Source organism: Bombyx mori, chromosome 22 (assembly GCF_030269925.1).
Source record: "Bombyx mori chromosome 22, ASM3026992v2".
In the NCBI taxonomy this organism is placed as follows: domain Eukaryota; kingdom Metazoa; phylum Arthropoda; class Insecta; order Lepidoptera; family Bombycidae; genus Bombyx; species Bombyx mori.
The window spans coordinates 1,418,549-1,446,095 of NC_085128.1; the positions used below are offsets into that span (position 1 = coordinate 1,418,549).

At 37.7% G+C, this 27,547-nt stretch overlaps 1 protein-coding gene across 2 annotated transcripts; it reads left to right on the forward strand.

Moving 5' to 3' along the window:
• Positions 1-11,496: 11,496 nt before the first annotated feature.
• LOC101741765 (netrin receptor UNC5C) lies at positions 11,497-27,308 on the forward strand. Of its 2 annotated transcripts, none has more exons than XM_012690144.4 (10): positions 11,497-12,020; positions 17,357-17,815; positions 19,385-19,563; positions 20,651-20,729; positions 21,890-22,060; positions 23,240-23,383; positions 24,409-24,543; positions 25,176-25,296; positions 25,804-25,919; positions 26,389-27,308. In XM_012690144.4, the coding sequence occupies exons 1-10, from the start codon at positions 11,900-11,902 to the stop codon at positions 26,553-26,555; spliced, it is 1,692 nt and encodes a 563-aa protein (XP_012545598.2). In that variant the 5' UTR covers positions 11,497-11,899; the 3' UTR covers positions 26,556-27,308. The 2 variants fall into 2 exon arrangements, with proteins under 2 accessions (XP_012545598.2, XP_012545599.2); XM_012690145.4 differs by having other exon boundaries at positions 25,828-25,919.
• Positions 27,309-27,547: the final 239 nt, after the last annotated feature.

Sequence of the window (27,547 nt, forward strand, 5' to 3'; positions counted from 1 at the left end):
CCCTGGCATTGCTGACGTTCATGAGCGATGGTAACCGCTCACCACCATAAGATAGTTAATATACAAGGTCAACGCTGCCATTGTGTGACGTCCACGTTATTTCGGATCCTCCCGATCCACTAACGATGCTTTTAGATACCCCAAGCACCGGTCATCATTCTCGTCGAACCCGTCGCGATGAAGGGCTCGGCGAGTAAATTAACCCACAGAAACAGCCCAGTGAGTTTCTCGTCGGATCTTCCCAGTGGGTCGCGATTTCGATCCGGTGATAGACTCTGCGAAGCACTGTTCTTCCTAGGGCTAGTGTTAGCAAATTCTCTCAGGTCCATCCAAACGTAGCTGGAATAGGCCCTTAGGCTATCAACGAATAGGTGGGGGGAAAAAAAAAATCCATCAACACAAACAAACATGTTAAAGTTTAGAAAATAATATAAAATTATGAAAACAAAAAAACACCTGTCCCACAAATCCTCATAAATCCAGTAACATACTTAAAGCGATCATCTCGAGTGAGCGCGCGCGACACCGCAATATCATAACACAGAGATTTTGTCCTAAGCCGGCGTTAATTCTTCGCCCCTCACCCCTCGCCCCTTGCCCCGCTTCGCCTCGGTCCGGTGACCGCCGTTGCCTGAGCGTCAAACACAATTTTACGGAACGATGGACTCTGAGCCGATTGCGAGAGACACGAGACAAAACCTGCCGGGGATGTTTGCGGGATTGTATCAAAATGGATGTGGTGATTTGAATTTATTGCAATTTACTGACGTTTGTAGTTTTAAGGTAGGTTTTTTTTCTGAAGTAGCCTATAAATACTGTTTTCTTTAGCAAATAGATTAATACAAAGGCTTAGACAAAGAGAAGATCATCAGCCGAGCGTGTGTTTTTTGCTTCGAAGGTCTTATATTTGTTATTTGCCCACTTAGTTTCTCGCCGGATCTTCTCAGTGGGTCGCGTTTCCGATCCGGTGGTAGAATCTGCGAAGCACTGCTCTTGCTAGGGTCAGTGTTAGTATCACCCCGGTTTGAGCCCTGTGAGCTCACCTACTAGTAAGATTACGCTGAAATAGCCTCTCAAGGCTATCAGCTTAGGTAGGAAAAATAAAGTTATTTGAAACTCACATATATTTTGTGCAAAGCTGTATTGTGTTTCTGCTAACACGATTAAGCGTTTTGCTAGGTTTGTGAGAGACTAATAACAAAAAAAGGGTGCGTGTACTTATGTACGCGCGTAAGAAGTTATACTTTATTTTTATTAAATTTATTTCTTTTTTTATATTAAATAATTAATAATAAATATTTAATGTTAATAATTTAATAATATTTAGTATGAATTATCTTAAATAATAATTTTGTCATTTATATTACTAAATAATGAATGCTAATAACACTTTTTTTACGAGTGTACATGTGCAAAAGTTCACCTGCGGCTATATTCAGACTCGCCAAGTTACGTCGGTCGTATTGTAACGAGCGATTTAGTGGGCAACTTTAATTTTGTGTCACGGTGCGCGCGCATCGTAAAATTTCACTCTCATCAATTTTTCATAACGCGTCTAAAGAAGTATAACTTCAAAAACTGTTAATTTTCTACTCGTCTGAAGTTGTAATTAAAATTAGCTCGTGTAATATCGTATCACCTAAAATCGTTTAAATTCCGGAACGATAACGAAGATGCTAAATCATCGCAAATGAAAATGCCACATCCACTAGCACGACGTGATCTCACATAATGCGAGCGGTCACGTATTGGTTAAAGGGTAGTCGAATTTTCGCGGATTATAGCGTCCGTTCGCGGCTCGAACGCGATGCTATCCGATGCGATACAGCAACTGAGCTGGATTACTGGCCTCGCGGAAGTTTTTAAATTAATTTTTATATTTTCACGTAGTCTTTGCGTGGTAGTCAATACTGCTCTGTCAAGACAGTACTGGGAAAAGTCGGCTGCAGCCATATCTGGTGAATAAGTTCCTTGATGGTTTTCTGTTATAGGTATTTTGGTCAAAAATTCGCTTACAATGCTGGCCTTGTGCGAAGGTGCATTGTCATGGTGTAATATCCAAAAAGTTTCTTTCCAAATTAGGTCTTTCCACTCCAATATGAACTTTTAAATGCCGCATAACGCTCAAATATATTTTTTTATTTACCATTTGACTTTCAGGCAAGAATTCCGTGTGCACAACACTGTGATAGTCAAAGAAAACAGTCAACTTTTGGTCGACTTTGGCGTAGTTTTTTCAATTTAAATCATCAATTTCAACGGTTCAGTAGGAAGGTGACACCCCAAAGCTTGCTCCCATGTCAAACTCGTAAACGCAAGCTTCGTCACCAATAACAATGCGTTTCATGAATGTTGGGTTGGAGGAGTCAACTGTAGCTAGAACGATATAGCATGTCCACAGCGACTTTTGCGTTGATCAGTTTTTAAAGAACATTTACTGGTGGTAGGACCTTTTGTGAGTCCGTATGGCTAGGTACCACCACCCCGTCTATTTCTAGCGTGAAGCAGTAATGCGTTTCGGTTTGATGGATGGGGCAGCCTTAGAACTCCTTAGCACCTACTCGTGCGGACTCAAAAGAGGTCCTACCACCACCAGTAATTACGCAAATTATGATTTTTGCGGGTTTGGTTTTTATTACAAGATGTTATTCCTTTTAAGGAGATCCGTCGAGAAACTCAGTGGGCTAACACTAATACCTTGTACACGTCTTCTCATCTCGTATAAAAATATACAAAATGAATAATATTCTTTTTTTTTATTTTTATTTTATTTATTGGGTACCAACATGTACCATACATCAGCACAGAATATTACATGTATCATATACATTGATTTCTACATTAAATGATGATACACTAAATGCTAACACTATTACAGGTACCGACTGCATCCACTGATAAAAAAAGCGTTTCGTTGCATATTTCTGTCCTACTTATTTCTGCCATAAAGCAGTAATGCGTTTCGGAAGGGTGGGGCAGCCGTTGTAACTATACTGAGACCTTAGAACTTATATCTCAAGATGGACGGCGCATTTACGTTGTAGATGTCTATGGGCTCCAGTAACCATTTAAGACCAGGCGGGCTGTGAGCTCATTCGCCCAAGTAAGTAAAGAAAAAACTATATATAACATTACATGAAAACCTTACATGAAAATACCGACAATGGTAGAGGTATCATAATCACGGGGCACGTAGCTTACCACGCATTTAAAAAAAAAATGAATCAACCATCCCCATTGCAAATAACAGTTGCACCGCAAAAGCTTCGGCTTATTCAACGAAAATAATAAAAAAGCTTTTATTGTTGTTATATTTTCATACAAAAACCGATGATCAGTTGAAATTGCTTTTTAAATGACGTCAAAACGTGCGAGCTTTGTCTGTGGGAAGCTGTGCACTTGTCTCAAATTATTTTCGTTATCGGATTAAGTAACTATTTTTTACTATAAGCGATATGATCACGTTCACGGCTCTGTGCCCAGACAGATCGTTAGCTCCTCTCAATCAGGGGGACCCAGGATCGAGTCTGTTCTGTCTCCATACAACTTTGTTTTTAATTATCTCTTGAAGCTAGTTATACATGGCGTGAAGTTTGAACTTTAATGTCATTCACTTTGAAATATGAGGTCATAGTTGAATTGTATAATGGCTGTTTCATTTTTCAAATTGAGACTCATATTTGCGTTACGACAGAAGCAGAATACACATCTTCTTCAAACGAGGCTTGTAGAGAGTGTTAAGTGGTAGGCAGCGGCTTGGCTCTGCCCCGTCATTGCTGACGTCCATGAACGACAGTAACCACTTACCATCAGGTGGACCGTATGCTCATCTGCCTGCTCAGGCAATAAAAAATAAAAGACACATCTGGACTCACAATATGCTCTTCCACCTACCTTTACGCAATTTCATAAATCGACAGCAACACCAAGCATCTTTGGAAGAATGTCAGGATCTCTCACAGGTGGCGCGCGACAATTATACCAGAGCGTGACCGGGTTTCTCTACTAAAATATAAAACAAGATATTTTTGTAGTCCTAGGGTACCTTGCTGGTACATAGGGCTCTCACAAGCTGTCTCCACTTCCACTTGACCCTGTCTCGCGCTTACTTCTTGACATCTATGACCTCGACGGATATGACCTGGAGTGATGTCAAGGAGTATGTCATAAAACAAGACAATCTCTCCTAACTACGCATGTTATCAAATCAAAGAGTATAGAATACAAGTGTTATTATATCGAAAGATACCTCGAATAACTTTAAGTTCTCTTAGCACAAAGAAGACCGCTTGGGGTCTACGGACCGTCGAGGCAGTCTACCCGGTCTTTGATGACTGGGTGAATCGTGGCGGGAGATGCCTCACATTCGGATGTTTCGGGAAGTACCTGTACCGGATAGGAGCTGAGCCGACGACGAGGTGCCATCATTGTGGACAGGGCCGAGACACGGCGGAGCATATGCTCGCTCTCTGCCCCGCTTGGGAGGTGTAGCGCAGTGTCCTTGTCGCAAAGACAGGACCGGACTTGTCGCTGCCTGGCGTCGTGGCGTCAATGCTATGCTCGACTTTTGCGAGTGCACCGTCTCGTGGAAGGAGGCGACGGAGCAAGTGAGGCCAAGCTCTCCTCACTACGCAGAAATCCGCTGCCACCGAGCAGGGAGTCGGGACCGGGGCCTCTTCCGTGACTTGGCCCCCTAAGAGCTTCAAGCTCCACCCGCTTTGCGAGGGGAGGGACCCAGGTGCAGCGCGGCGTCGGCAATGCGGTTTCCCGGACTTTCGATTGAGGGAACCGGTGGATGTGTACGCGAGTAGACATTATTGATATGCATCGGGTAAATAATAATCAAGTTTTTTTTTATTGCTTAGATGCGATAGACGAGCTCACAACCCACCTGATGTTAAGTGGTTACTGAAGCCCATAGACATCTACAACGTAAATGCGCCACCCACGTTGAGATATAAGTTCTAAGATCTCAGTATAGCTATAACGGCTGCCCTACCCTTCAAACCGAAACGCATTCATGGCAAAAATACGCAGGGCGGTGGTCTCACAAGAGGTCCTAAAAATATTCAGGGTTGCAGGTTCAGCAGTTTCAAGTCAAGTCTTGTTATGTGTTTGAGTGAGATAATTTATCGATGCTGATAAATAGGCCTTGTCAAAAATTAATGATGTAATACAAGAAACACCATTTATACAATCCGTCGATTTGTACACGTAACCGATAATCGGTTTTATCTCCCGGCAACGCTGGCCGATGCTGTTAAGCACCCAGCTTCAAACAATCCCGGGATACGGGCGCTGCACTTGTACGAACGTGAGGGAAATGATAATGCGGGATGATTCTAGGTTACGATACGATTTTTATTATTCGGTTCTTGTGATATTTATCGTAAGGATTAAACTACACAAAGTTGCATTAAACTGGATAAGGCTTGCTTTCAATAGTTTTGTGGTGGTTGTGTGTATGGATATGCCTACGCAGTCTCCACGATGACAGTTAAAATACAGTTACAGATTAAAATTATGCATTAATTAAAAGTTGTCAATTAAAACAAAATGTTCTTAATATATATAAATCACGTGTCACGTTGTTTGTCCGCGATGGACTCCTAAACTACTTAACCGATTTTAAATTAAATTTTCACACCGTGTGCAGTTTGATCCAACTTGAAAGATAGGATAGCTTATTATTTTTTTTTTCTTGCTTAGATGGATGGACGAGCTCACAGCCCACCTGGTGTTAAGTAGTTACTGGAGCCCATAGACATCTACAATGTAAATGCGCCACCCACCTTGAGATATAAGTTCTAAGGTCTCAGTATAGTTACAACGGCTACCCCACCCTTCAAACCGAAACGCATTACTGCTTCACGGCAGAAATAGGCGGGGTGGTGGTACCTACCCGTGAGAACTCACAAGAGGTCCTACCACCAGTGATTACGCAAATTATAATTTTGCGGGTTTGATTTTTATTACACGATGTTATTCCTTCACAGTGGAAGTCAATCGTGAACATTTGTTAAGTACGTATTTCATTAGAAAAATTGGTACCCGCCTGCGGGATTCGAACACCGGTGCATCGCTAGATACGAAAGCACCGGACGTCTTATCTTTTAGGCCACGGCGTCTTACGAATAGTTAAATTAGGTTTCATTTTTTAATTCTATATATCTTTAAAAACTATTCTATTGTGATGAACAAAAAGTTTTCATAATTAAACCACTTTGATGGCTAAATCTCGCCTTGTTTATTGTTATTAAATCATTAGCTACGTTATCGAATACACTGTTTTACAGTTTTCGTGGTAACGAAAGACTAAGGAACATAAGTATTCAAAACGTTGGGAATAAATCGTCGTATAAGCCGTTTTGATTATGTCAATGATTCGCGTATACCGAAGGACATATACTAAGAAGTCTTGACTTATAAACAAAGGCAATTACCTTTCTATGCAGAAGATGGCTTATGTACTTTAAAACGAAGTTTTGTCATAGACACAGACCACTGAGTTTCTCGTCGGATCTTCTCAATGGGTCGCGTTTACGATCCGGTGGTACAATTCTGCGAAGCACTGCTTTTACTAGGGTTAGTGTTAGCAACGTCGTCAGATTTGAGCCTCGTGAGCTTACCTACTCGACCAGAGAATATAGTATAACCCCTCGAGGTTACTGGAACAGGTAGGGAAAAAAAATTTGAGCCAATCGTTTGACTTTATTCGATCCAATAAAAGTACCCCGACGTATAAATCGTATGGTCTAAAAAGTATCCCGAGTGGATCTGAGCGCTTGTCCGAAATTACCGCAGTGTAGTGGCCCTAACAAGTCCGCAGTCTTTATCCACTCAACACAGAATAAGGATTTACTTGCCTTAGTTTGTTTTTGTCTCTAAATACTTAGTCTTTAAGCCTTTTCGAGATAGAATAAAGATTGATAATACGTACCTAATTTATTAGCTTACCTTACTACCTCGCTTTTGTTTATTGGTAAATACAGTTCTTTGTTAGGATGAATCATTTGGTAATTAACAAGAATAATACTGCAGTATATTTGTAGATTTAGATGCTTATCCGTTATCCAATAATAAGTGGTTACCGGAGCTCATAGATGGTAAAACGTGTCTAATACCGTCTTCAACCTTAAACTCCGAGATCGAAGTCTCGATGCTGTAATGTCCTTCAAACTAGAATGCATGAATGCTTAAAAAATAGGAATCGTGGAAGAATCTAGAATGTAACCTCATAAGCTCTCGTAATAAGCCCCACAAATAGTCATTATCTGATGTTTAATTCATTTTATGTATAATTGGATTCTATTTTATTAAATAGTAACAGGAAAAGAAACGGCCCTAGAATCGAATTCTAATGAATCACATCCGCTCGATTCGCGCTTGAATACACCGGGCGTCTTACCTATTAGGTCATAGATGTGGCTAGAATTTTGGTATTTTATAGATTTGTTCAAATTTAATAACCTAAATGTTATAGAAAGTAAATTTGTTAGTTTGTTTCGCTTTCAGGTTTAAGTATGTACATATTTTATGTCTCCAGTGTTCTTTTTTTAATTTGTAGATATCTTGCACTTCTACACAAACACAACAAAACACATGATTTTTTATATTTATTTATGTATGTTCGTAACTCCTTTGAAAGCTCATTATACTTTGAAAACCGACGGAAAGGCGAGCGGGACCCGTCTAAATTTGAATTTCCCCCGCAAATTACTACAAAGACATTCTCATACCGCACACACGCAAAAAGAAACGCTTAGAAAATGTGGTCCGGAATAAAAAAAAATGTGAATTCAAAATGGCCACTTACATATTTTTGGCGCGATCAAAGGAATGTGGATAAGGAATGATTTCGAATCGAGAATACGCTCAAGCGCCTTTTGTGCAATCAATATTCAATGTTGGCAGCGCCGCTCGTAATGCCGAATTTGGATTTCGAATCAATCATTCGAATTTCAAATCGAAGACGTTCGACGGCCGAATTTAATATTAATGGCGGTTTATTCAAATGTATTTTAGAACGGGAAAAAAATTATAATAAAAATCTAATTTCTATAACTGAATCAAGTAAGTAAATACATAAAGCTATTTCTGCATATAGATAATGTTACGCGCTGGGGTTCGAAATAAATAAAACTTTCACCGAAGTACAAACTGAACCTTTATTTAACACTTAGAGCACTTACAATTCGTAATTCGCTTCTTCCGCTTCGCTTCAGGTGATTCGTTCGCTGTTTCGCATCGAGTAGATCCGATTAAACTGCCTTCGTGTCATCATTTTAGGCAACGCACTGGCGTCGCTGGTGACCGTGGGCGGCGGTGAATCACTTACCATCAGGTGACCCGTCTTGCTCGTTTGCCTCTTAGCTGTTATAAAAAAAAAAGAAAAAATCTCTGTAACGCTTCTATAGTCGATACGACATCCCTAGAATTATCGGAAACATTCCTGATAGATCGAGTAGTTTCGATGAGTTTTCGCTATTCGGTAATAGATGGCGTTGTACTTCTCGAGTGTTCTCGAGTTTACTAGTTCTTTGGTTTCTGCTATTCGAGGACAGATGGCATTACTCTTACCGGCGTAAAAATAATTAAGATAAATCATGGATCATACCTACAGAACAGTCATTAAGCATTACAAAGTTGATGCATTATGATAGTGACGTAGCTACATATCTCATATTATGAGGCCCGCGGCGCATTGGAGTGAGCCCTAGTAAAAATAGTCTATAATTTATCTATTATAGTTGTAATTTAATTTTAAAAATCACTGAATCAGCTACCCAACTGTATTATTACTATTGTGTACATTAAATATACAATAAACTTAATTTTCAAAATTATAGGTATTATACTCGTATAGTTATAATAAAATTAGAATTGAATCGCTAGCCAACGCCACGAGTATGGCGACAAAAAATGAAGCAACCAATGGATGCGTATTAAAATAAAGTCATCTTTTATTATTATTTAACTTATAATTTTATGTGAAATGAAATTTATATATTTTAATTATATATTTTTGGTATATCTGTATTTTCTTCATTATTCAATAATGTCCGTAAAGGTTTGGTATATTTTTATAGACAACTCTGAATATCCTCAATAATACTACACCGCAACATACCTTTTGTTAATGTTTATAAATATAGCGTGGTCTTATTTTATTATTGTTTTAATATTAAATTATTATTGTCTAATACTTATACTACTAATAACTTATAATATCTAATACTTACATAAGTTGATAAAAAATGCTATGCAATAGCTTTATCGCGGCAGTCCCCGAGTGCGAAACGTGTTTTTTTTATTGCCCTTGTAGGCAGACGAGCATACCGCCCACCTGATGGTGAGTGGTTACCGTCGCCCATGAACTTCAGAAATGCCAGGACCAAAGTCAAGCCGCTGCCTAGCAATGCTAGGATTGATAGATAGGAGATGCTAGGAGCTAGCATCGATATGAGGATGTTGTCTTGATATGACAGCTCATCAGCTGACAGCTGACTCATCAAAGTGGTAAGCATATCTGTTTCGCGGCGGGCGTAGGCCAAAGTAGGTGGGATCTACCATTGCGCTATTACAATTCAGGTAACCCTCCTATAATACGGTAGATATGTTCCTATAAAGTCCCGTGTTGTGCGAAATCGTATTATGACTAGACTAGAAGCCAGTACAAAAAGGGGGTAATTTTTCTGAATATAATATCTCAATTATGACTGTATGTATTTTTTTAACTATTATACATAAAAATAAACAGTAAAATTCCGGTTATTCCCATATACTGTGTGCTTATAGTGCATAATGTAATTTTCTAAATTATTTTGAACAAAAATCTCACTATCGTTTTGTAGTAGTAGTACCGTGTTATAAGAGAGTTTTCGGGAATTTTTCTTTTCGTGTTAGAGTAAAACCGTGTTGTAAAGTATTGCATTATGAATATACGGAGCAACTGTTATCAGTACAAAAAGGAAAGCTAAGAGTTTTCATTGTCATCACATTATTTCCGTAGTTTCAAAAAATATACAGTTTTTGGGGTCAGGCAAACTCGACCCTTATTAAATAGTTTAATTTATTAAGTTTTTTAAGATAAATCGTGAAAACACGTATGATTAAAAAAAAATGTGATATGATGTGATAGACGATTAGACACGATCTAATATCTACGATATGGTAAATAATGGTAGGCGCCTGAAAAATTCAAATGCTATGCTTAAAGTTTGTACAAAGTACAGCATTCAGGGTGCGAATAAAAAAGAAAACTACGAAAACATGCTATATAGTACTAGCAAGCCATTATAATTTTTCTTGATATTGGTGTTAGATCGCGAAATCACTGAGAATTACATTAAAATATTCTTTTATGTAAATAAATATATAGATACATTGGTACCTTTAAAAGTATATTGGAAATAATTAGTAAAATAATATTAAAAGTTACTGTTAGTACGGCATATTATAAAGCCCGCACGGGTAGATACCATCACCCTGCCTAGTTCTACCGTGAAGCAGTAATGTGTTTCGTTTTGAAGGGTGGGGCAGCTTTTGTAAAACTCTGGTAAAACTTGATATTCCCTACATTCTCATTTAATTACGAACTATCAATATTTGAGGTCGCTAATTCAACAGATTTTTTTTCTAAAATTCTAGTATTATATAAACATAGCATACAGTTTATTGTAGTTGGATATTTGGTACGAATAATTTTAAAGTTTAGCGTCATCTATAGAATCAGCATCCGACTAAAAACTTTTAATATGCGCCATCTAGTGGCTTGCAAAACAATTATTTGCGTAGTCAAAATCATAGACAAGACACAATTCGAATTTTGAAGTTTTAGAATGAGAAACTAGATGTCGCTGCTTAAAATTATTGCGCCTAGCGCCATCTCGTGATGATTTTACTATTTAATAAGATTCTTCGCAGAGCTTTCCGACTGGAAAAGTAGCCATTTTTATTTCGGGAAGCTTTCATAATTGTTAGTAAGCTCCGTATAGATGGCGTTAGTTATGGGGAGACATTTTATTTTAAATTTAATGTTTCTTTGTTGAATTTTAATAAATTGCCGTAGGGCAGTGCTCCATTTATTTTTGCTTATTTCTAATAACGTGAAAGAAATTTATGATAAAATATTGCAATAAGTATTATCTTCAATTAAATATTTATTGCTAGTTATTGATTTTTAACATTCACTAATTGAAAGTTCTGAGTTCGTCAAAATGTCATGGTTTTATTATTTTGCGAAATGCAAAAAAAAGAAGATTAGAATGTTACAGTAATATTAAAGTTTCCCTTAGAAAAATGCCGATAGATTTCTCACGGAGCTTAATTAAAGTGTTCCCATCAATGTTATTCATTTTCTCACAATTAAAACTTTTTTGTGACTTAACCGCTACTTAGAAATACATGGTTCTGTTGACACCAACAATGTTACATGTGAATGGTTACTGCATAAGAACGGGATTCAAGTCCTATGATCGTATGATCCATCGCATCAGTGGCACGCGGAACGCCGCGAGATGCACATGTGTGTGTATAGAATTAACGGAAAAATATTTTCGAAAACCGTTACATAAATTAAATACAAAAAAAAAAAAATTTTTTTATCTTTGAATTACGAATGTGACGTTTACGTGTTGTGTTTTGTGAGTTGAACGAAATACATTGACTAGTTTGTTGAAAATTGTGTATTATGTGCGGAAGTCTGACTACAGAGCTGTTTGTTGTCTCAAAAAATGTGTTTTATTTTTTTAAATCGCATGCCATTTGATATGTTGTTAGCGTGATATTCGGGAATCGCATATTTATTTTCAATTTCAAATGAATCATCGTGATAATTTTTTTGATAAGATAAACTAAATTATAATAGTCGATTTAAGTTACTAAAAAGTTTTCTGCGATGGACAATTACGCGAAAATGTTACAAATGGGCAGCTCTCTAAATTTAGAAATTAATCTATTGAAATTGATTTGGATTACGTCCATGATTACAATATTTATTGGCGAAGTAAAAAACGGAGGTGAGATTTTTTTACTTATTTAATTAAATATGTTATATTTTAATTTCAATACAACATTCTTATGAATTATTGGCGCTAAGCAGTAGCTTAGCTGTGTACTGGCATTGTCAATGTCTATGGGTTAGCGTGGTCGTCTGCCTGGGGAGACAATAAAATAAAAATACAAAATATGTAGTTCATTAAATAAAACACAATAAGTAAAAAAGATGCAGTAACTCCCAGGCATCGCTGGAGTAACTATTAAACACAAAAATGCCGGTAAATTTAAATACACAAAATTAACAATGAATACAAAGCTGATACGACACAACAAATATTTAACTATAAAAAAAAAACATAAAACCATTGTGTAATATACATTTACCTACACAGGTACTATTAGGAATACACATTATATAAGAGTATCTTAAATAAATTTAATATTTTCACTGGTGGTAGGACCTCTTGGGAGTCCGCACGGGTAGATACCACCACCCCGCCTATTTCCGCCGTGAAGCAGTAATACGTTTCGGTTCGAAGGGTGGTGTAGCCGTTGTAACTATACTGAGACCTAGAACTTATATCTCGAGGTGGGTGGCGCATTTACGTTGTAGATGTCTATGGGCTCCAGTAACCACATAACACCACGTGGGCTGTGAGCTCGTCCATCCAACCAAGCAATAAAAAAAAAATACAGGCTATAATTACAATATTATTGAACATAGCGTGTATTTAATGCCTTTCCCAATCACTGACCTTTCATATTTCTGTTCACGAATCGGTCGCCCGCAGAGAAATAAAAGCTATGTTAATATTTTTAATTGATACGCCCTATACAAGTGTAGACTTATAATAAACATTGTCGGCGGTAATACATCACTGTCATAGAAATACAAAAAAAATGTGTGCGTGTACTAGTGTACACACGTAAGAAGTGAAACTTCTTTATGGCCTTATTTTTCGAAAAATGATCTACATGCAACTTTCTAGAAATTGGTTAAATAAAGTTAAATTAGATAAAGTTTAAACAAAAGGATTTTATTATCATAGACATGAATACAAAAAAGTTAAATTAGATAAAGTTTAAACAAAAGGATTGTATTATCATAGACATGAATACAAAACAGATGGCGCGTAACGGAAAAAAGTGACGCGTAACCGAAAAATGTGACGGATAATTTTTTTCCAACGCCGATAAGGAAGTTTCACTTCAAAAACAAAAGAAGAAACACCAATATATACTAATTAAAGAGTTTTTTTTTTCTTCGGCTTTCTCAAGTCACAATTAAAATAACTTCTACGGTTTAATCTCGAATTTATTATTGTCTTTAAATTATTTCCGATACATATATTCAAATGCCAACACCATTTAATCCTGTGACCATGAAAACATTAAAGCATAACGTACAATAAGACAGTAGCAAACGCAAAATCAGAGCGAGACAGACAATGAGCGCAAGTTTTAGTGTTGTCAATCTTCTGTTACGGTAAAAACTCTTAGGTATCAGTGTCTATACTGGTGGTAGGACCTCTTGTGAGTCCGCACGGGTAGGTACCACCGCCCCGCCTATTTCTGCCGTGAAGCACTAATGCGTTTCGGTTTGAAAGGTGAGAACTTAGAACTTACATCTCAAGGTGGGTGGCGCATTTCCGTTGTAGATGTCTATGGGCTCCAAAAATCACTTACCACCAGATAGGCTGTGAGCTCGTCCACCCATCTAAGCAATAAAAAAAAAACTGCTCCCAAACTAAGCAAACACTTTCCGATTGGTAGGAAGGTTGTAATTCAATCGAGACATTGTCCTCAAACAGTAGTCCACTGAGTTTCTCGCCGCATTTACTCAATGTGTCGCGATTCGGTGGTACATACTCCGAACCACTGCTCTTGCTAAGGCCAGTTTGCAAGTTCTCTCTTGTTGAGGGCTTGAGCTCACCTACCTTTCTACGTGAAGCCGAAATAACCTCTGATGCTATCAGCGAACAGGAGGGAAAATAAAATCATTTTACTATCTGCCTAACTATGACCCCACGCTCTGCCCCCCATCGAAACGAAACCACCCTTTTGCTCTAAAGCAGCGGTCGGGGAACCGGGGTAAATTACTCTAAACGAGGTAAAATTAAATTTTGGGGGTAAAAATGAAACTATTGTGAGTAAAAAGTATATTATATTGAAGTGAAACTTATATTACTATTATTACCGTTATGTAGGTATTACATTGATAATTTGAATAAATGATGTTTAAATTAAATTTTTAGTTATTGTTTTCTTTTCAAAATTATCATGGGGGCTATATTATGAAAGATGCTAAAAAGTAGGTAGCGATTTCGTTTTTTTTGTTCTTCGCTATGGGATACTATCAACTTACACAAAAATATTTTGGGGTAATAATTAAAAAAGTTCCCCGACCGATGCTCTAAAGTAATTATGTTTTCTAACTTTAAGGGGAGGGTCACCGTTCTTGTGGGATTGTGACTTCGATTTTGTGTATTCACTTTGTCGGGTCTATTGCCGCTAAAAATGCTCATTTGTCTGTTATCAAAAAAACAAAGATACATTTTTGGCGAACAGGTATTTTGTAATTTTACATATACAATAGATACGAATGGATATACAAACAAAAGATACAATAAGTAAACGATTAAGGTGATTTCAGTATAGTCCATTTTTTTTGTAGGTAATTAGTATAAAGTTTGTTTGTAAACATAGTTTATTAATCGGTATATATTTCTTCTTAGTTGGTCTCTTCATTGCTTAAGTTCGAATCTAGCTTGAAGTGTTGAACACTCGATGCACTATGCTTCTCCACTTCTTCCTGTCCTCAGCGATGTTTATAGGTTAACCAAATAGGCTATCAACAACACAATATTAATCTGAAGAAAATCCTCAGCAGTCGGTTAGTTATAATATAAGCTCCGTGAATCGAATCCTTGCTTTAGTACAATACAGTCGTCGTGGCCAAAAGGATAAGGCACCCGATACATTCGTATGTAGCGGTGCATCGATGTTCGAATCCCGCCGGCGGGCACCATTTTTTCTAATGAAATACGTACTTAACAAATGTTCACGATTGACTTCCACGGTGAAGGAATAGCATCGCGTAGGTAATAAAAATCATACCTACAAAATTATAATTTGCGTAATTACTGATGGTAGGACCTCTTGTCAGTCTGCACGGGTAGGTACAACCATCCTGCCTATTTCTGCCGTGAAGCAATAATGCGTTTCGGTTTGAAGGGGCACCCGTTGTAACTATACTGAGACCTTAGAACTGATATCTCAAGGTGGGTGGCGGCATTCACGTTGTAGATGTATATGGGCTCCAGTAACCACTTAACACCAGGTGGGCTGTGAGCTCGTCCAACCATATAAGCAATAAAAAAAAATAAAAAAACTTGAGAGCTTAGAACTTACATTTCAAGGTGGGTGGCGGCATTCACGCTGTAGATGTCTATGGGCTCCATTAACCACTTAACACCAGGTGGGCCGTGAGCTGGTTTAAATAAATTAATCCAAGGATCCTCACGTTTATTGTCACATTACGAAGCTGACGCATAAAAAATGTCATTACTTTTGATCTTTCAAGTTTGAAACTAGTTTGAGTTCGGCCGGAATTTTAATTAAAAGGTAAAGGGAACGAAATTAAAGATGCTCTTTCAAATATTTTTATTGACACAAATGTATTTAGGCTTATAAGTTGACGGGACGCATGGCACACATCGTAAAATCATTTTTTTTTATTGCTTAGGTTAAGATTAAGTCCTAGAAGCTATGTTAATCGTGACTGAGAAAGCCGAAGAAAATACTTTAATTAGTACATTTTGGAGTTTCTTATTTTGTTTTTTTTTTTTTTTTTTTTTTATGTTTATGACTGCGATGTATTACCGCCGACAATGCTTATTATAAGTCTACACTTGTATAGGGCGTATCAATTAATAATGTTTATTGCAAAAATCTCTGTTGTATTCATTTGTGTTGCTATCTTACTTGGCATAAAGTATCGACATAAAGTATCGATAAGTAAAGTATCGTCATAAAGTATCGATAAGTAAAGTATCGACAGGTGAAAGACTATTTGGTTTAAGCAAAAATTTTGCAACTTTATAGGAGAGCCATTTAAAGTTAAAAATTTGGAAACAATATCATATCAAACTTCTTTAGCTATTTGAATGGAGTAAACTTAATTGAAGTTCAATTAAAAACATCAAACTGTTGATGCTAATACCAAATAAAACGCACCTTTAATTGCAAAGAGAAATATCGCGTATTAAGCGAAATGTCGTTTAAACTAAATAGCTTTTCACCCCTCGACTTTACTAAAAAAAGCTTTAAAATGACGATAAGAAATCAATTAAAATTTGTAATTCTATTTGAAACCATGGATATCCGACCATGTCTCTCCTCCTCCTCCGTGCGTTGTATTCCTCAGTGCTGAGGGTTGTGACCTTTACGGAGCACTTTTGTTAAAACTATGTTCCTCCATTCACTCCAGTCCTCCGCGCAGTTGATGCTGGATTCCAAAGTCGTCTTAATCTGATCGGACCAGCGCATGGGACTACACCCCCTAGGTCTCTTTCCTTCCACTTTGCCGGTGATGAGAAGTCTTTCGAGATTGTCACCCTTTTTCCTCGCAACGTGGCCGAAAAACTCTAAAATCCTATGTAAGCAAATGGTGGAAAGTCTTGAGGAGACGCCTAGTTCTTCCAGGATTGATGCGTTTGTCCGATGCGCCGTCCAGCATTTCGTCCGAATCTGCAGCATTTTCCTCCAGCACCACATCTCAAACGCGTCGATCCGACTTCGATCAGCCTTTTTCGGTGTCCATGTCTCCGCCACATATAAGAAAATAGAAAATACAAGACATGTTACAAGTTGTCTAATGCCCAGTATGTCCTGTCTATGACTCATCCATTAACAGTAAGGTTACTCATAATAATGGCGACTCCGTATATATATTCCCATTCTGTGTTTGCGTATTGGGTTTTAATATAATATTAGTTTGATGTATGGTTGCTTGAAGACGAAATTTATGCTTTTTTTGGTGTAATGGACAGAAGATTTTACAGTCCACAATAACAACGACAAACTTGTTGCAAGAGTTCAAAAGTTGAATAGCATACACAGGTATGACAGATGTGCGCTCCATTACAATAATTTCATGCAAAACTTTTAATTCTATAACCCTTATGTAACTGCAAAGGAACATTTGTGCAAAAAAGCAGTGTGAAAATAAAAATTTAAAATATATGCATTCTATCTTTGTTCAGTATTAACAATATAGCTTCTCTTCGCAGATCAAATGATAGAGAATATGTTGATTGATGGACTTGATATGGTTGAAATAAAAACATTGTTACAGATCCAGAACCAACGACAGCAAAAGAACTAAGACCAGAGTACATACATCCAGATGGCCTACTAACCTTCGACCCTTACCTTTCTGACATAAAACCTCAAGAGGAAGAAGAAGAAGACGATTATATACCTTTACCAGAAAACGATGAAACCATTGATGGTCTTCCAATATTCTTATTAGAACCTAAAAACTCGTATGTCATTAGGAATAAACCAGCCACGATTCTCTGTAGGGCTGCCAATGCTCTTCAAGTGTTCTTCAAATGCAATGACGTGAGAACTGATAAGACAGTACAATACGAACACGTGGATCCTCAGAATGGAGTGAGGGTGGTCGAAGCAGAGCTAAATGTGACCAGAAATGAGTTAGATGAATATTTCGGTGGAAAATACGGGTGTGAGTGCTACGCTTGGAATAGTAAAGGGCGGATTCGCAGTCAGTCCATTTTCATCGAATACGCTTGTGAGTACTTATTAGATTTATATTATTTATAATTTCGCATAGATTACAGTTCATATCGTTGCTAGTGTTAGGAAATTCTCTCAGGTAGAGCCCGTGAGCTCACCTACCCGTCTGCGCGTAGCTGGAAATTTATATTTACATATGTATCATTTTTGTTGTTTATACCCTGCTGAATATAAGCATGCCCTAAATATTCTTAAAATAACCGGTTGCATGCAGTGTAAATTTAGCTAGTTCCTTAATCCTTTTGATCTTCATGACATTATTGTGATGGTCGAGAGTTAGAAATCTACTTCTTAAGCGAAACGCAGATTGACCAAAAAAATTAATATATAAGTCAAAAGACACGATTTACAAAACAAATAGTAATATAAACGTTAAAGCCTTTAAATGCCTTAAGGGCTGAACACGGACAATCGAAAGCCTTAAACATCTCACTTTCACTAACCCACTTAGCAGTAGCACCCTCTAAACATAAACGGGAGCTAGTGAGCATTCGTCAAAGTGCAAAGTGCTTGAGTTAACGAGCGGAAGTAACGTTTCCTGCACATAATGGTTCCGCTACCCGCCCCTAGATGCGGGGGATGAAAATAAAAACAGTCGTTAAAAATTATGATTTCACTCTGTTCAATGGTCTCAAAGTCTATGTTGTAAAAGTTTCGAACGCTTCGTTCTGGAGGTGATTTTGGCTCGATGCGATGTTACGGTAGACCTTTGAATTCCGATTCTTGGTTGTTCTTTTAGTAGGGATCTTTATGTCAACGTATTTTAATTATTTTGAAGTTAAGCATCTTTTATGTACAATGTAGTAGGTGTGGAGATGGTAGTGATTCAAATTTTTATATTACATAGTGTGAAGAAACATGGCTAAAATCTCCGAGGTTTTTAGGGCTTTTCACTGCAGGTTTTAATAAATTAATACAAATAGAGTACTAGTTTTTATTCCATTTTATTTGTTCACATTATCACTTACATATTTTTTTATTCTCAACACATTTGACCCAAAATATGCTCTATGTAATTCCACCCACAATGCACTTCTCAATTAGCATTTTTAACGAAGTTCATTGATAAAAAATGTATCCTCAATACGAGCGGAACGTTTAATATCCCAACTTGTAACAATTCAACATAAATAATAGTTTAAAAAAACTAACAAAATACGCTTTTATAGAAAATCCAACTAAAAAATAGAAAATAAATTTTAATAAATTTGAATTAAAAATAGTGTAAGAAAAAAATCTTTTATTGTAAAAAAGCGCTGCTTTTTTTAAACTATTATTTATTTTTCATTTTTTAGTTGAATTTCAATTTTTATAATTATTTTTTTCAATTTTTTATTATTATTGAATTTTCATCGGTCCTTATTAAGTGTACCAAATTTCGAGTAAATCCGACGTTTTGAAGGGGGTCAAAATCATGTTCAAAGATTCCGTTACAAACACACATACCTACTGTCTGAAGCTAATAATAAAAAAAAAGCGTATTAAAACCATGCCGGTTATAGATAAAGTGAGAATTTCTTCATTAGTCAATAGTATAGCATTCTTCGTCGTTCTACACCAACAGTCATCAAGAAGCATTTCGTGCAGCAACCGCAGTCAGCGACAGTCGAATCAGGCAAGAGCGTCACATTCCGATGTATTCCGCCACAAGCCACACCAGCTCCAAGTCTCAAATGGACAAGAAATGGAGTGCCTATTGAGGCAAAGGACGAAAATTTAGTGCTTCCTAATGTTGGGTTGCAGGTAATGTTTTTTTTCTTGCTCTTGTGGGCTCGACCTGATGGTGAGTGGTTACCGTTGCCAGGGGCAGAGCCAAGCCGCTGCCTACTGTTTAATACTCTCGACAAACCTCGTTTAAAGAAAGACACGTCATAGGAAGCACCGTAATAAAAGTTACATATGTATGAATTATAAATTTATGTTATTCATATTAGTGGTTAATTAGTTATATTAATTAGAACTGCGATTGAATCAACTTCAACGGCTATTATTTCACAAAGGGATATTTAAAGATATATCTTGGTTTCTTTATAAAATTGTTTAAAAATTCTTCGCAAATGTTATGTTTAATAAGGAAGATTTATTTTGATTACACAAATTATAGTCAGACGAGTCCACGGTCACCCTAGTGCTGCGCAAACGAGTTATGAGTTTTCCATATGCAACATCAATGCTTTTTATTCGCATTGTCCAATACATGTAAGCGTTCAGATGAAATGCTATTTGGTTTAAGCGGGCGATATTTCGCTTAATACCCGACATTTACCTTTGTAATTAAATCAGCGTTTTATTTGGTATTAGCATCAGCAATTCGATGTTTAATTAAGTTTACTCCATTCAAATAGCCGACGTTTTTTTGTTATGATATTTTATACGAAATTTTGTAAAGTAGCAAAAAGTCGCTCAAACTATAAAGTCTTTCACCTCTCGATGCGATATTGTTTTTGGGGCATGTAAGTGTGGACAATGGTCAATGGTAAGAGATCTCGTGGACGAATCCCCATGCGCTGGACTAATCAGGTGAAAGACCTTACTGAAACCCCACTTAACGAGTGTGTGCGCCAGGCCTCGGTTCACAAACAATGGAAAACATCTGTAAAGGCTTTAATAAGCAAGAATTCCACATGACCACGACTGCCAAGAGCAACCGACTATGATGATGAAGTGTGGACAAACAAAAATTGCATTCATGACCGAACCAAATGTCCTCACCACGTCCGCATGAATGATCACCGCTGACCGCGCCAATGTAATTAACGCTGCTCCGATATATTTGAGTGTAATAAGTGCAAAATATTAAGGTGTTATCACTTTGCGAATTCAATCACAGGACATGACAAACTACACCTGTATAGCTGAGAACGTCGCCGGTCGGCGCGAGTCGAACGTGGCCGTGCTCTCTGTATACGGTATGTTTTTAATTTCCGATCCAACAATGGTTATTATGCTAGCTGACACTACAATAGCTTCGTGCAAACTTTCCAAGACATGACGTTTTATATTTGGCATCATTTCGATAATTTTATCAACTATCGTTTCGAAAAGTTCAATCTTTATTTATTTATTGCTTAGATGGATGGACGAGCTCACAGCCCACCTGGTGTTAAGTGGTTACTGGAGTTCATAAACATCTACAATGTAAATGCGCCACCCACCTTGAGACATAAGTTCTAAGGTCTCAGTATAGTTACAACGGCTGCCCCACCCTTCAAACCGAACGCACTACTGCTTCACGGCAGAAGCAGGCGGGGTGGTGGTACATATCTGTGCGGACTCACAAGAGGTCCTACCACCAGTAAAAGAGGTACTACCACCAGCGAAAGTGTAGATATTAATAAATAAAAATAATCCACGACATTTAAAAGGTGTGACAATGTAACTTGGGATGTTATTAAGATTCCAAAGACATCCCAAAAATCCACATCAGCAAAATTACGAAGGAATAAACAAATATGAAACTTGGAAACATTGCATTATTTTTAGTGGGCAATTGTATAAAAATAATTTTTTTCAGTAAATATTTTGCTCGCATATGAAACAGAAGTGACATAAAACAGCAGCCCCTAATGAGGTCACGTTGAATCTCTGTATAATCTAAACTCAAGGGATTCTTCTTTGAACTTAATTTTCAGATTTCATTACTATGCAAAATTATTAACATGTCGATTAGTTTTTAAAATGTAACTATTATTAATCCATACGCATATTAGAGTTGTCTACTTGCAACTGCAACAGAAATTGTATTGTGGTTTTTCTTAATACTGTGAGTTGTATTTGCTGATGACTCACAAGAAAATACTGGATTTATTTAAAAGAATTTACACGGCAGAGACTATTGCGATGCGGCAGCCCCAAGAAAACTATTTCATTCAACCATACAATTTCTGTCGCGTGTATTGAAGTTTATTTTTTATTGCTTTTGTAAGTAGACGAGCATGCGGCCCACCTGGTTGTGAGTGGTTACCGTCGCCCATGGACTTCAGCAATGCCAGGGGCAGAACCAAGCTGCTGCCTACCGATCGAAAATCGGATATCACTTAATTTTAATATTGCCAAATCCACGTCACAGTAAATGGAGGCTGGTCAGCCTGGTCTCCGTGGATGCCGTGTCGTTGCGGCTCCAGAATTAGCGGAAGACGTCGCACGAGAACTTGCACAGAGCCTCCGCCGGCCAACGGAGGAGCGCCCTGCAGAGGCCAGGCCTCGCAGAGCGACGAGGAATGCTTACGATGTCAGACCGGTAAGAGTGCGGGTACCAAGACACACTCTTCATGATCGTAGTAGGATATATTGTTAATCTACAACAAGTACCAATATTCTATTTTTACCGCAAAGCAGTCGAGGGTCTGGTTTGGAGCAGGCGTCTACAGGCATAGACATCTACATAGTAATATGGCTACAGTAACCACTTAAAGAACTAATGTTTTTACTTAAATAAAAAACGAAAGAAGTGAAACTTCTTTTGCGGTGTGTCGTATTGTAGCTTTCTTCATTTTTTCATTCTTAAATAAAATTTCTCTTGTAATAAGGAATTCTGTGTATAAGAGAAAACGACTTAGGGTCGATTCGACCAAACAAGAGTAAATCTTATTCTTAGAATAACTCGTCAGTTAATCGAGAGTAAATCAATTTTACGTTTTACCATCTACAATTCTAAGAATAGTGGGCATATTCGGGAATTGTTACTATACCGCCGTTTCGCACGGAATAACGGAGCTATTCCTAGAATAAAGTAATGGCGTCAGTCAGTCCAACATCTGATTTCTGTCATTTCATAAATTTTTATTCTGTTTTAATTTCAAGTCACCGCAATGCACTAAATTATTATTAATAGTCTGGCATTGTATAATGCAACGTTTAAACGAAAAAAGATAAAACCACACGACAAAACTTGACAATTCCCTCAAACAAACAACAAATAAAAATAATACGTTTGACAGCTGGATATCTTACACAACAGCTACTTTTTCACACTAAAATACGGCAAAATCGAGTTGACGATTTGTATGCTCTTACACTATGCCGTTGAACAACAACATTTCTTGCCGGATTTTATTTTTGTTCACCATTCACTCTGCTATTCGCGTATTGTTATTCCTAGCGCAAGTATACGTGGAAAAACGACTATGGATTTACTCGAGATTAAAATCATGGAATAGGTTATTCCTCGTATAGTTACTCGAGTATAAATTTAAGTTTGGTCGAATCCACCCTTAGCTGGCTTTCTCCCTCTCTCCAAGGTCGAGTGGTTCGCAAGACGCTCTGCCTACTCTCTCACTCTCGCTCGTCTTAAATCTGTATATTTTCTCTCTGGCCGTAACGAAACTGTCACGAGTTAAATTTTACTCTCAACGCGCCTAAAGAAGCTTCACTTCAAAAAAGTAGTTGAAAGTATAGTTTTATCCATGTCTTATCTCAGAAGGTTCATGGTCTCCGTGGAGTGCCTGGTCCACTTGTAGTGGAGACTGCGTCAGGGTCCGTCGGAGGGAGTGCACCGGAGAGTGTACCGGGTCTACCTTGCAACATGCCACTTGCGTCGATGGCATGTGTCCCGCTGGCCTGAGTAAGCTCAAATATGATATTCAAATGTCGATAACTTTGCAATCCCTAAGGTTTATAGTCTGGTCCGTACTGCGAGCATCATATGGTAGGATCTACTGCAAGCACGCACTGGTTGGTCTCACCACCTCTATGTACCTATTGAGATCGCGAAGCAAATGCGCGCTTGGGCTTAAACGACAAAACAACTTCTATTACAATATGTTTTTGGTTGTGTGATATCGACTTGCAGCAATATATACTGAGTTTCTCGTCGGATCTTCTCAGTAGGTCGCGATTCCAATCCTGCGGTAGATTCAGTGAAGCCCTGCTCTTGTTGGGGCTAGTGTTAGCAAAGTCTCTTAGGTTGGATAAGAGAGGTCATCTACCAGCCACTGATTAGATGGAATAGCCAGCGAATAGGTAGGGAACAAAAAGGAGCAGTACCATCTTATGTGTTGATACTCACTAACCGCAAAGTATTTTGAAAGCCTCCACGGGTAGATAACGGGTTTAAGCCTGCCGCAGAACAGACTCGCAACCTCGAGATTTAAAGGTGGTGGCATTTACGATGTAATGTAACCATTTAACACTAGACAGATGGTAATAAAAGATAATGTGACTTGTAAAAATGGTGACTCGTGTAATCTAGAACCTCTTGTAAGTACCACCACCCTGCCTATTTCTGCCGTGAATCAGTAATGCGTTTCGGTATGAACGGTGGGGCAGCCGTTGTAACTATACTTGAGACTAGAACTTATATCTCAAGGTTATCTCAAGGTAGATGTGTATGGGCTGCGGTAACCACTTAGCGCCAGGTGGGCTGTGCGATCGTCCACTTATCTAAGCAATAAAAAAAAACATAGTTACACTATACACTATAAACAGAACACATACACAATGACATACTCGTAGGTCATTAAAGACACTCAATAAATTCTCATACATAAAGTTCGCGGTGAAAGCTTTAAGGTCCAACCGAAAATCTAAATTGAAGTCTTACCGACCCGGAGTTGGTATGGGGTTCTCAGGGGGTCCGTCTTGCCGCAGGGCTGTATAACACTAACGACGTCACTATGTACGTGGGAGTTGGCATCACGGTGGCGATGCTGGTGGCGGGAGCTACCATCCTCTACGTCTGGTGCAGATTTAGGAGCAGGCCCGGCTACACCGCCGCCAGGGCAGGTACAAAAACACTTGATTTTTACATCTTCAGCTAAATCTCTTGGATAGTAATGATACAGTCCTTTTTGGATGAGCATTAAGATAATCTTATTGCTTTAGCTTGATTTCACCGTGCTTTGTATAATAATGTATGTAATGTAATTTTTCTAAATAATCTTAAACAAAAATCTCGTCATTGTTATTGGAGTGTTACCTGTATCATTGAGCGTTCATGAATATTATAAGAAGTCTATTTTCAACTATTTCCTTAAAAACAGGTTTTTCTTAAAATTAAAATTTTAAGTTGTTTCCGTTATAGAAATTCACTCCAGTATAGCTTACCCCATTTTTCCCTGTTCTTCGCTTTGGTTCTCCATTCGTTTCTCGCTGTTTCTATTAATTCCTTGATTCATCTGTTCGCTGGACGACCTCTTCTTTTGTCCATCGGTCCTTCCTATATTGTTGTTTCTAATGTTCATTTTTTGTCCGTGTATCTAACTAGATGTCCTGTCCAACGCCACTATTGTGTTACAACGTACCTGAGAGTACCTATCTATCAGCTTTGCCTTTTAAGTATACGCAGCTGAGCATAAGATGCCTTAAACATATTCCAAAGCAATGTTATTGGAGACGGTGTAATCTCATCATTATAGGTACTCCAAAACACATCGGTCGAGATAAAGGTAACGCAGGACCGGACTTGACGAGGGCCTGCAACGAGTATTGGATGCAGGGGCCCGACAATCATTACGACATGCCTCACGTGAGAGACAGGTTGGTTTTATAGAGGCCAAGTGCAGATTCCTTTCCCGAGATCCGTGATGGGTAGAGTACTTTTTAAGCATCAGCAGTTTCACACAGAATAAATAATTTCATATCGACATTTTTACAGCTTTACAGGAAAGCCATTTCAAAATTAAAATTTCGAAATAATATCATAACAAAAAATCTTCTTCAGGTATTTGAATGATGTAAAATTAATTGATGTTCAATTAAAAACATCGAACTGTTGATGCTAATATGCTACTCGTAATACCAAATAAAACGCATATTTAATTACAAAGACAATGTCGCGTATTAAGCGAAATGTCGCTTATACCAAATAGCCCTTCACTCCTTGATGTATAATCCCTTTTTTAAATCCAATTTCTAGCGAATTTTACAATTTCATTCAAAAACAGAACTATTTGAACTATAGTAAAACTCGCATAGAGTAAGTTCGACAAAGTTAAAGATATAGGATCTCGTAAAATTCCTGCTCATTGTCATTTACTTCTGTAGTTATTCTACCCCGTTTGGAAACAGAAGTAGACATCAGTCGTCCATGGGAAGTAATCACTACGAGATGAAACCGTACAGCCCTTCGGGCGAATCCGCCTCTAGCTGCTACACAAATTGTAAGTACTTGTTGGGCACATTAATAGGTTAAGGGTATAGTTGATCCCAAAGGAAGCGCAATAAGATACGCTATGTCGACCAGATAGAGCTGATAATCGATTTAAGTAGATACTGAGACTTTAGAACTTATATCTCAAGCTGGGTGGCGCATTTGTGGTTGTAGCTATGGGCTCTAGTAACCGCTTAACATCAGGTGGGCTGTGAGCTCGTCCACCCAACTAAGCAATAAAAAAAATAAAAAATAAAGTATTTTATGACATCATTTTGCGACAAGAAAGAGCACATAATATTTAACAATAGATATGTGTTGTAAATACTACTTTATATTTTTTTTTTCGATGTTAATTTTGTATAAAAAGGTTTCCAGTTTAAACAAACCATAGGCATCCTTACATAGGTATTTTGAGACTCAACAGATCTGGTATTGTAACTAAGGTAGAGATTCCACAATGAATCCTTATCTTCCAGCCCGAACAGTGACCTCGAGGTCCAGTGAATGTTCCTCATCCCAATTAGCAGATTTGGTGACCGGAACCCCCACCCCGGTGTCCAAGGTCGACGTGGCGGTCACCATGCCGACCAGCCACACAGACAACAGCTACAGAGACAAAATATGCTTGACCATAGTTAAATAGGGAACGAGAGTTTGAGGGTAGTCGACAATGCTTGAAGTACACTGCCGGCTTTGCGAGCCGATCGGAGGTCGGTGTGGATCAAAACTAGTATTGTAATGCATATAAAAGAAACAGAACGCTCTTATTATAATCTGGTTGTACTGATCAAAGTATTATGACGAACTAAAGGCTTCGTCAAACAGAACGCGTACTTAGCGCGCGTCAGAGTGTTAAATCGACGGCGCGCTACGACGCCAAGATGTGTTTGTTGTACTGCTATGGTAATATACTGTGAAACAGAGCGCCGTTGCTATCAGTACGCAACGCTCTGTCGCGGCGTTAGGACGCTTTGACGCAGCGCTAAGTACGCGTACTGTGTAATGAAGCCTTAATAAGTTTTTTGCAATTATAATCGTAATCAAGGTGCGTACAAACTATTAAGTTAATCAGTCGTCTTGAATTTGATAGACATTATGTAATAATAATAAAAATTCGTTACAGAGATAAAACAGTTCAAAGTAATACTATCCTTCAAAAAAAATGTATAAAGTTTTAACGAGATATAAAGTTTAGAACTATTTCAATTCTAACTTTTTTGTTTTAGTTTTCTAGACTCTGAGCACTAGGTCTGTCTCGTCCTGTGTGTTCTTATAACTTCACAAACAACTTTACTTTAAGATGTACGTTTCTCATTAATCTTTATAATTTGAAATGTTCCTTTTTCCAGATTAGTAATTTATTCATTGTCATAAAATAAAAAGATAGCGTTTAAAATATTATTTTCCATTTGGGATCTTTCAATATTGATTGAGCTAATAACTTCCTGAAGTTATTAGCTCAATCAATACCTACCTGTAGTCCTTCGATTTCAGAGAACAGAGGAGATGATATCTAATTCTATAATAAATGTAAAATTATATATTATAATATATATTGCATATATACACAACGTATTTATACCTAGTCAAGTCATAAATTCTGTCACATGCTTAATGTAAAATAATTGAAACAAG

What these genes read in the sequence shown, in the direction of transcription:
- LOC101741765 (XM_012690144.4), top strand. Translation starts at nt 11,900, where the DNA reads ATGGACAATTACGCGAAAATGTTACAAATGGGCAGCTCTCTAAATTTA. An exon ending in CATTTTCATCGAATACGCTT is followed by an intron (nt 17,816 to 19,384) that starts GTGAGTACTTAT and finishes CTACACCAACAG; the next exon opens with TCATCAAGAAGCATTTCGTG. An exon ending in TTCCTAATGTTGGGTTGCAG is followed by an intron (nt 19,564 to 20,650) that starts GTAATGTTTTTT and finishes ATTCAATCACAG; the next exon opens with GACATGACAAACTACACCTG.